The sequence below is a fragment of the Protopterus annectens genome, chromosome 10.part0 (genome assembly GCF_019279795.1).
Source record: "Protopterus annectens isolate FY-2018-M chromosome 10.part0, PAN1.0, whole genome shotgun sequence".
NCBI lineage: Eukaryota > Metazoa > Chordata > Ceratodontiformes > Protopteridae > Protopterus > Protopterus annectens.
In genome coordinates this window covers 21,418,182-21,428,952 of record NC_056744.1, presented here as the reverse complement: position 1 = coordinate 21,428,952, position 10,771 = coordinate 21,418,182, and the positions used below count along the sequence as shown (strand labels likewise).

Genomic DNA, 10,771 nt, shown 5'->3' with positions numbered 1-10,771 from the left:
AAGACTCAAGCAGGTCTGAGATGAAGTTGGCGTTTTTGTCAGTCAGTGTTTTTTTGGGATACCTACCCTGCTGAAAATCTCTAACAAAGCATTTTCCACATTTTCTGCTTTAATGGAGGACAAAGCCACTGCCTCAGGGTATCTTGTAGCATAATCTACTACCACTAGGATATTCTTTTTCCCTGTGGAACTTGAGCAATCAGAGGCCTTACAATATCCATAACTACCTTCTGAAATGGTTCCTCAGTCACAAGCAAAGGCATCAAAGGAGCTCTCACCTTGTCTCCTGCCATGCCTACCTTTTGGCACTGCTCACAGGTCCTGCAGTACTCTTTTACATCTCTGGAAATCCCAGGCCAGTAGATGTTCTGTATAATGCATCTCTTTGTACGTTTTATGCCCATATGACCTGCTAAGGTAATAGCATGGACTCTGGCTAGAAGCGCCAGATGGTAGGCTGTAGGCACTACCAACTGCTGTATCCTCCCACCTTCTAGCCCTCCCTCAGGGCTCCACTCTCTATACAGTAACCCTTTTCCCAGTATACAGTTCCCCCCTTCCCTTGAGAATCAGATGCCTCACTAGCTAATTGTTTCAGGCCTTGTAATGTAGGGTCTGAGAGCTGAGCCTGTCTTAACTCTCTCTTTCTAACCCTTCCCAGCTTCCATTCCACAGTACGTCTGGCATCCTCTGACAGCAGTGCCTCACTGTCAGCCTGGATGCTACTACTCACCTCTACCTTTGCAGTCACTCTATCCAAGGGAACCTCAGTACCCACAAGCAGCTGTGGCTCACCTCCAGTCTTACTGCTACAGAGTAGCTCCCTCCCTGAAGTAACCACCTCTCACCAGTCCTGGCTGGCAGTATGTTGTCTGACTGGGTCTTCCCCTGGCTACCAGACCCACATGCTTGTCTCGAAGCTTGACTGCATGTAACTGCATTAATACATGGTACTGCCTCATCACAATCCTTCCCTGTCAGGACATCTTAAGGATGGTAGTTTGGTACCCCTGTTGTCTCGAGACAACTTACTATTGGCATTTTGTCATCCCCACTTACTTGGCTCCCTCACCTTTTGTTCCTCACCTTGCCTCCGTGGACATCTGTATGCCAGATGGCCCCACTGATTGCATTCAAAGCATTTAACCCTAGGTCCTGGATGTGTACCTGGACCAGTGGCTTCCCCTGCTACTGGCAGATTTTGTTGGGGCAGTCTTTGCTGCCCACCCAGGGTTCCTTTAGACCCATGAGCAGCACTTGGTGTCCCTTTCCTGTTCAGTGATGGCCCTGCTTGCTAAGTATAGGTCTCCCTTCTTCCCCAACTCATTTGAAGTAGCACATAGTCTTATCAGTTAACCAGATCCTCATGACCTCGGGCAAAGTACTAAGTGCTTGTTCCCTCACCAAATGTCTGCCAGCCCTTCAAAAGTGGTGACCTGACATCCATTCACCCACCTATGAAAATAAGTCCTCAGTTCAGCAACATAGTCACAGACACTTTCATTTGCCTTGCGTCTATGCTCACATAACTGTTTCCTATAAGTTTCAGGTGTTAGCTTAAAAAATTCTAACAATTCTTAACAGTAGTATAATCAAAAAATGTGGGCGGCCACGGTGGTGCAGCGGTTAGCGTTGCCGCCTCACAGCAACAGGTTCTCCGGTTCGATCCTCGGCTGGGGTGCCTTCTGTGTGGAGTCTGCATGTCCTCCCTGTGGTCGCATTGGTTTTCTCCGGGTGCTCCAGTTTCCTCCCACATCCCAAAGACATGCTGTAGGTGGATTGGGCACTCTAAATTGGCCCTAGGCATGAGTGCGTGCATGTGTGTTCCTTCTGTGGAAGGTTGGGCGCCGGGCTGGCAACTCGACACCGTAAAAACTCCACAGTCAATCATGAGTGGACAGGTTAGCCACTGTGGTGACCCCCAACCGGGAAAAGCCGAAAGTAGTAGTAGTAGTATAATCAAAAAAATCACTATCAGTTAATTCAGACAGCACAGTTACAACTTTTACCATGGAGTAAGGGGGTCAGGAACCGTACCCAGAGATTTTGGTCAACATCATATTGTTTACATACCCTCTCAAACATATGAATGAAACTATCAAAATTATCCCCCTTTGTAAACTGCAGAAGACATTTACTAACCTTTTGTGCTTCTGGGGTCAGGTTTACTCCCTTCCCCATTACCTCCATGACTCTGGCGAAGAGTCAGCATCTCCTTTTCGTGCTGCCTTTGCCTCTCCTTCTCTTCAGCTTCCAGGAGTAGCAGTTTCTCATTCTCTGCAGCCTGTAGATGTCTGTCTCTCCGCTGCTCGTTTCCAAATGCCTGGCCTCCAACTCAAGCTTGTTTAGCTCTAGATGGATTTTTTAAGACCTCTGCAGAAAAGTTGAGGCATCCATTGTCTGAGTGTTGTACACCTCTACGGCCAGTCTGATCATCCTCCTGATTGCTGTTTTCTGATGCAGCTGTAACAAAAGCTGTAATAATGTCTGCTTTAGTCAGATTTCCATGCACCAGTCCCTTAGCCTGCCACATTTTAGCCAGCTGACTCCTTGTCAGCTTGCCATACTCCTCTGCTGACATGCTTGCTTGCTCTCCCTGACTAAGCTAACAAAAGAAATAAAACAATTGTGATCTGAACTCTGAATATTCACTGCATGGCTGATTTAGAGTACAAAAACACCATCAGTGATCACTGTACACAAGCTACAGGAATTCACTATCCACAGCACTACAAGCCAATTAGTATAGGATGTTGCTAACTCACCATAATCAAACAATTAATATTTGATGTTGATAACCCACCACTGCCAAACCATATGTGACATCCACGCACTGGCCCAGTAATTAAGGAGCCTCAATCCTCACCACTCGCACCAGTGAGGGGCATGCACATTGGTAAGGATTACAAGTGCACACACAGTAAAGTACAATTTCCCATAAGAGCACACAGAGATCACAGTCAGTGTCGGGCTGGTTTCTCCCTTTCTCTCCAGATCCCCAGTAAGACTCCCCACTGGCACAGCTGTAGGGTACAGATCTCAGCGTAGTGGTCAAGCTAAAACCTCCAGCACCCTCTCTGTCCAACCAGTGCTTCATGTCCCTGCCCAAGTAGCTGACACACACACACACACACACACACACACACACACACACACACACACACACTTTAAGATACGAGTTATATACAAACACACAGACTCTCCTGGGGAAGGCTGGCTCAGGTTCTCCAGCTATGTCCCTTCCTACCAGTCTATAAGGTAATACCAGCTGTCACCAACCACTGATATCAGCTACTAAGAAGGCCCTTACCAAAGGGTGTCCAATTTTACTCTGCAATATTATTCATTTAGTAAGTGTGACCAGAACTTAAGACTTATTGGAGTGGCCTTGTACAGTATCACTAGATATATTCAATGTACGCTAGAGCTTTAATCGTCTCTATACAAAACCGCCACAGTTGAAAGGTTTAAAAATATTTAATAATAAAAACACAAGACATATCTCCGCAATTCAACACAGTGCTAGTCAAGAGTTCACAGATCACAGGAAGATGCTTAAACTAATACTGCAGAATAGTTCAACATAAATATAGAAAACAGCTAGACTAAACTTACTATTTTCTATCTATTTCTAAGAGAAGCAGTGTTCTAAATAACTTACATATATATATATATATATATATATATATATATATATATATATATATACATACATACAGAGCAAAGGCAGAGTACTGGTGAGTACATGTTTTCATGTTCAGACCGAAGTCCAAAATGTTCTCTCTGAGATATCACAAATTGATAATACATCACTGCTGACTCACTTTAGATTACATCATTCTTGACACGTCTCTGGTTTCCAGGCTACCAGAAACTCTAAATTTACATTTCTTAGTTTTCTTAGTAAGCTTGCACCTGTCCAGGAAACCACAGCAATAAATACATGTAAAATCTAGCAATTAACTCTTGTCCTAAGACAATAGAAGTAATTCCTTCATCCAAGCCCTGAGATCAAACAGTCATAAAATGCTTTACTTTATCAGCTTTCTTCCAGCAGTCTGCACTGTGGTTACATTTTTGAAGTTCAGAACATACGAGACAGTTTTTTCTTACATTTAGTTTTCTTATATTTGTAAAACAGCCTGTAGATTATATTAATATGTACAATGACATACAGTTATCTCAAACATTCTATCTAGCTGGGCTGGCAGCCTTTCAGTTTTTCACATAAATAACAGGTTTTTGTAAGAGGAGTCACAGCAAGAGGTTCTTCTGTTAGATTCTCTGCTAGAGCGCCTTCTGTGTTGAGTCTGCATGTCCTCCCTGCCATAGAGTGAACTTTAAAGACATGCAGGTAGGTGCGCAAGTGTGTGTGTGCGCCTTCTTTGAAGGTTGGGAGCCGGGCTGGCAACTTGACCCTGTAAAAATCCAAGGCAAATCAATAGCGGACTGGTGATAAGCTGTGCCGACCCCTAACCAGGAAAAGATGAAAGAAGAGTCTTTTGTAGTCCTGAAGGATTTGACAAACCCTCCCTCACACGCTCATGCTGAGGTGTGAAAACTCTCACTGCAGTAAATTATTCTTGCTGTACATTTACAAGTGACAAGTAGTAGGACTCTAAACTGTCTGCTACTTCCCAGTGCTTTCAGTGGGCTGATTTTTCTGTCATGAATGCTGCAGACTTAAAATGTGCTTTACTAGTTCCTCAGTTACTTCTGTCATGTCCACCCTCCTTTTTTTCTGTTTTATATTTATATTTTGGTAATTAGGAAAGTGAACTGGTCCCTGTACCCTTTTCAGCAACAACTTAGGCTACATTGGCAAAGATAATAATTATTAAATGCACCTAGCAATACAAAGGAAAAATGCTGACATAAAGATGTTGACCAAGATTGCATGTGCAACACGTAGCCAATGCATGACAGTGACCAAGTAAATCATTGAGCAACATTTACTAGAATGTATACATTAATAATGCTTAACTATACTTAATTATAAATAATTCATTGTATGCACACACACAGACACACATATATGTAGTGTGTGTGTTTCTGTGTATGTATGTGTATAAAGTACATGTGTAGAAAAGCATATGAGTGAGTATGCATTTAAACACAATTAAGTACTTCTGATTTCCTTTGCTTAGTGTTTTTTAATGCAAGGGCACATAGTGAATGTATGTTAAAGTAAATTCAGCTGTATGCTATGGTTGCACTGTAACAATGTAAGGACTAACTCAGAGTCAGTGGGAATCTCTGACAATGGATCTGCATGTACCAGATATGCATCCCCCCTCTGGAACGTTGTCACAAAAAAACAAAATAGCTTTTATGAACAGTATTAGTGCACCTAGTTGATAGGGTTGCCACCTGACTCTCTCTTTGCAGTTCTGGCTTGGGGGGGGGAGGGCATGGAAAATGGTAAATGCACTGATACTTTACAAGAAAAAATATTTTCTGACTTCTCTCTAAATGACACAGAAATCTTTGATACTACATTTAAGTTATCTTAACATATAAACTATTATAAATAACATTTCAATACTGTGTTGCTGCTTATGTAAATTTGTCAGAAAAGTTGACAGTTGCCTTTAAACCCCTGACTTGATGTAATTGCTTTGTTTTGCTATGAAAGAGGAGTGTTAAGTTTTCTGCCTGTCTGGAATAAGAACAGTGCAAAACAGTTCCACAGCTTTCTGTCTTTTTTTCTTTATATATCAGCTGCTGTGTTCCTGACATTAGCAGGATTAATTGCCCATCTAAGATTGACAGCAGTACCTGATAGGGTAAAGTACCGATGTAACTGTCTCTATGATATGTCATGCAGGTGAATTTTTCTGCGTAGTATGTGAGAAGTTGAGTTTTTAAAAAAATGGAGGTGGGCTTTACCTTCCTTTGGCTCCAGTGCAAGGAAATAAAAGTTTTTAAAAGTACAAGCAGGTTTCTTGTACCTACACTATGCTGGAACCTTACTGTATGGAGAAAAGCAACCTAACGAGTGTGTTAAACTTTATGAGAGGGTGTAGTTTTCCTTTAATGAATTTTTGGGCAGTGAATTTGCATCTTACGTGAGCTATGATAAAACAAATGTGAAAGCAGCTGACCACCACTGGATTCAGTAAAAGTACTACATAGTTTAGTAGTTTTAGTTAGTATGCATTTGTCATACTAAAATTTATTTGGAGAGCTACATAATCTGATGTGGCATTTGAATACTGCAAAAGTGTTTATAGGTTACAGGCTTATTTCCAGAGACGTGTGGTGCTAGTGTTATCAGTAAAGTGACAAACTGTATATAACAACAGTTACAAACATGCTTCTCAACTTTAAAGATTTTGCAGTATGTCCAGATTTTTGTGTCATAGTTTGGGTCTGTTCCACCAAAAATGTGTGGTATTCAGATAAATTATTGAGGACAGGAGTTAGTAAATAATGACAGACAGTTGAGATATATATATATATATATATATATATATATATATATATAATTCATACCCTTCAGAAAATACATGCTAATTCAAAACCTGTTATTCTATCAACTTTAAGTTTATAAGAGCAGTATTTAAAAATTTTCGCTATTTTTGGTCTTTTGGCCCCTCCTCCATTCCTTTTGGCTTTTGTCCAGGTTGAGAGGTGTGACTAACAAATACTGCTAGTCAGTGTAGAGAGAACGAATACACACTTTGCTTCACAGTATCTCCCTAAAAATAACTTTGTTAGACACAAAGGTATTCATTATTGCTAAAAGAAATTAACTTCGTGTCCCAGCAAAAGTTGGACATTGACTAATTTTATTTTTTTCTTTTTGTTCTCTATTGATCATCTTGAGGAAGGGGTTCTTGTGGTATGTTCCAAATAGACATTATTAGACTGCAAGCTCAGCAGAGTTTTCGTAATGATGGACATAGGATAGTCTGAACATGCAGGAGACAGGAGCATACAGGCATGTAATACTAGAGAATAGTCATTTAGATTAAGGCTTTGAAGTATTTAATTTCTTGAACGAGTTTGGATTGTTGCAGGTGGAGTTTGCAGAGTGTACAATTAGCAAAAGGATAAATATTTATCAGAGCAGCAGGGCCAAATATATGTAGAGAAAGTGATAAATAGGGCATGACTAATGTTGAAAGCTGTTACAGAAGATGAACTTGCACATTAACTTTGCTGCATGCTTTCTTCACCAGTTTCTTACTTTGTAAATATGAAGCTCCTGACTAATGTCCATACTTGCATAACAATTTTACTTTGTAGTGACAAGACAGAGTTTTGGTTGGTGTTAATAGACTTCAAAGTCAAAATTTAAATCGTACTGTATTAGGATCATCTGAGTTTGTCATGGCTCAGTTGTCATAAACAGTATATAAAACCTCCCTTTGTCTCATTTTAATAGGAATGTACACTAAACTGTTGCTGGACTGGTTTGTGACAGTTTTTTGTCTGGGATAATAAAACCGTGGGAATGCTTTTGAAGAAATTTCTGCATACTGCTTGCCTCCCTCCCCCCACCTAATTTGTATCCAACTACTTTGCATCGACCATTCCTTAGAGTATGCTTAGAAAGGTAAAGATCTTCTGGTCACATTGCAAAACACTAGGGAATAGCCGACAATAGCTCTTTAAATTCTCACAGAAAAGTCACTTAACACGGGATTGAAAAGAAACTGTACTTGGCAGTGCGTAATGCAGTTACTCGTTCATCTTAGCACCTTCACTGTAACCCAGGGAAAAGCACCAGTGATGTAACTTCCTGTTTGCTGGCTCACAAAGAAGGAAGGTATGGAAATATACTAATAGCAAGGAAGTGCAATTTTAAGGTAGGCTTTAAACAGTGTTTTCTAGCTTAAGGAATATTAGCCACACAGCTAGCATAATTAATACCAGGATTCATTTGTTCCATCATGGTAAATGAGTTGCATTTTGATTTTTTTTTTAATAATTGTATCAGAATTTTTATTCTTATTTTGCCTTTTTTTTTTACTCCCCAAAATATTCAGTAGTGTACACTGGTTAAATGAAAATAAATACAAATGAATACTGGACATGTGGACAGATGAAACATTTATTTTTAATTACTTTCTAGATCAGTGTTTTGTGTGACAGCTGAGCCAACTTGATGGAGGGTTTATAAATGGGAAATGTGTCTTGTGCTAATTGTTGGAAAGCGAAGGTGAAACATGTATTATGAACTAAGTGATGCCTCAAGTGTAGCAGTCAAGATGTATTCAGTAGTTAGTAGTTCTAACCTCAGGGCCAGGTGTACACGTCCCTCTTCAGTTGTGTTGCAGAGAATAAACAGGAAGTATAGCCAGTAGGTGCATAATCCCCTCCTCCCCAATCCAGTTATTGTTTGGCACCTGTTACTAGCTATAGTTCGTGTATTGGTACTTGTCTCCCAGTTTAGAATTAAAAAAAGGACACACTGCTGTTATGATTAATTGTATGAAAGGAGGTTTTACTTGCTGGTGCGAGCACTGTAAATGGCTATGAAGATCATTGGCATCTCACAGCCTTAGTCTTACGTTCATTAAATCCCAGAAGTAGATTTACAGATTTTTCTGGAGAATCCAGTGCTATACCCAGGTTATGGTCCATCCAGCAGGACTGGAGAAGTGTTTGGTGCATCCCCCCTTGAACATTAGGAAACAAGGTTGTTGTGTTTCTCATTCTCTGTCAGCATCTTTGTGTAGTGGCTCAAGTCTTCCAAGCTGCAGACCTTTGGAATCTTGGCCTTCCAGCAATAACTCCATTCTGGTCACTATGGGCTCCAGCGCTGTGTAAAGGTCTCCACTTCTACCAGTGAACTTGGTCCCTGTGCCAGTGCCAGTTGAGTCACCAGACTTTTTAGAAGTAATTTCAAGGCTTCTAGAGGTGCAAGAAAACTTACTTTTTGGTCCACCTTAAAGGCCAAGCAAAATTATTTTTTGGTAGTGGGGAGGGGGAGAGTATTTTTCTCCGACTATGTAATCTTCAGTCTCTTGGAAAGAGATCTTCTCAGTTTGTAAGCGGTGGGGGGCAGAAGAGGATCTGTACCTGCACTGGAAGACTAAATTGTTGTGGAATGATGGTGATGAGAATGGAGCGATTGGGGAATCTTGAAGTCTAGAATGTTGTATACTGTGAAAAAAAGTTTTTCATAGTCCATTTTTATTGCTTACTTGTACGGTCTCATGGTCCTTGTGGGTCACACCCTATCCAAGTAAGTGACAGGCATGTGGCAGCAATTAGTTCTTGTTGAAGCACCTCTTTTCAGGTCAGATGCAGGCTCATAAACCCACCACAAAAATTTTGTGACAGTTTGAACAAAATACTAGCTCATTTATCTCCATGTGTCTGGGATGAGTTGTTCACTTATCTGCATGTGTTTGGAAAAGCTATAAATATACAAGATGGATAGGTAGACATCCAAGATAAAGTACTGTAGCTGAGAACCAAATTAAAGTCCCAAGAGGCAGCAGCACAAATCACTGCACAACTTGACTGTTATTAACTTGATTAAATAAATCTGCAGATGTTCCTGTTTTATGTTAGGCACCTTTTCTGTTATGGCTGCAGTTATTTCACCATTACACTTGCTTAAGCTATTTCAAATGTCTGAGTTCTCAAAGAAAGCAGAAATCTCACCTACTCTTGAACTCAGCCAGGCTGGTATTAGGTTAGTGACATTAGTTAACAGTGATAGATATCCAGTTTTGCCTAAAAACAGAAGTATATCACATCTTTTTTATTGACTAAAAAAAAGACAAGTTGAATGCCAGTGTGGAAAGGTGTGGTGTTCAAATACTTAAGATACCAACTACACTTCAGAGAATAAGACTGTGTGTTTGTTAGTGAGCGAGCTGATATGGTAGAAGGGACCAGGTCATGGCCTGACATAAAACTCAAGGTTCTTTGTGCATGTTACAATAGACATAGGTGGTCATTTAGCATAGTAGATAACAGCTAGGCAAACTACTGTGACATTTAATGGGAAAAATTAATCATACTAAGATTTTATCAGAAGATTAATTTTGTTGTCTTGTTTTCTTTCTCTGAATTTAATTTACGTTTTTTTAGTCTGTCTCAGCATGCAGGCATTGTGAAACAAATGTTTTGGTTAACAGAAAATGTGAATTTTCAGTTATGGTCCAGGCCACAACAAGAGTATAGCTAGGTATATAGTGTTTGTACACTTGAGTACAATTTGCTATACATTACTTAAAGAAAGTATGGCTTTGTATACCATAGTGTATCCACAACTGTCTAAATTAATACTTCGGTAAGAGTCTTGCATATTGAAAAAAATATCTATCTAGTATTTTTTTTAGAGGAAAAGCGATGCAAACATTTAAGTTTATGTTGGGGGACATTTCCATATTTTCAAACTACATGTGTTTTGTTGGGGTAGGAGGAGGAGCACAAATACAAAATTATATTCTCTGCCTATACCCATGGGTCACAGGGAAGTGCCGTCTTATGAAAAAGGCATGTGCAGCTTTCCTTAATGGTAAAATTATTGTACATGGTGGGACGTTACATACGTGTGTACACTGGAAACCAAGTGATGAGACAACTGCATCTATATAGAAGCAGAAATCATCTCAGCCACACAACATAATCAAGCACATTGTTATTGTCTTATTTGTTCTAGTGAGTCAGAAACTGAGAGGGACATTTGTCACAACTGAAAAAATGTGCTTACTCAAGGTCACTCTCTCATTCATAACTTGACCATCTGGAGTGTTTCTCCCCAGGCCTCTGCTGAAAATTGGCTTTGTTCCAAGTCAGACTTTCC

The 10,771-nt window shown here is 40.1% G+C and overlaps 1 protein-coding gene across 5 annotated transcripts in view; it reads left to right on the top strand.

Moving 5' to 3' along the window:
• The window catches only part of RECQL5 (RecQ like helicase 5), a 1,160,282-nt gene that overhangs the window by 338,898 nt on the left and 810,613 nt on the right, over nucleotides 1–10,771 (top strand). For 2 of the 5 annotated variants that reach the window (XM_044084961.1, XM_044084960.1), the window contains exon 1: nucleotides 9,032–9,196. The exons of 1 other annotated variant lie outside the window; for it this stretch is intronic. In XM_044084961.1, coding sequence (XP_043940896.1) covers nucleotides 9,168–9,196 — 29 coding nt within the window. In that variant the 5' untranslated portion in view covers nucleotides 9,032–9,167. Of the gene's footprint in view, nucleotides 1–7,618; nucleotides 7,815–9,031; nucleotides 9,197–10,771 lie in introns of those variants that run through there. 2 more of the 5 variants (XM_044084964.1, XM_044084962.1) reach the window with 2 other exon arrangements.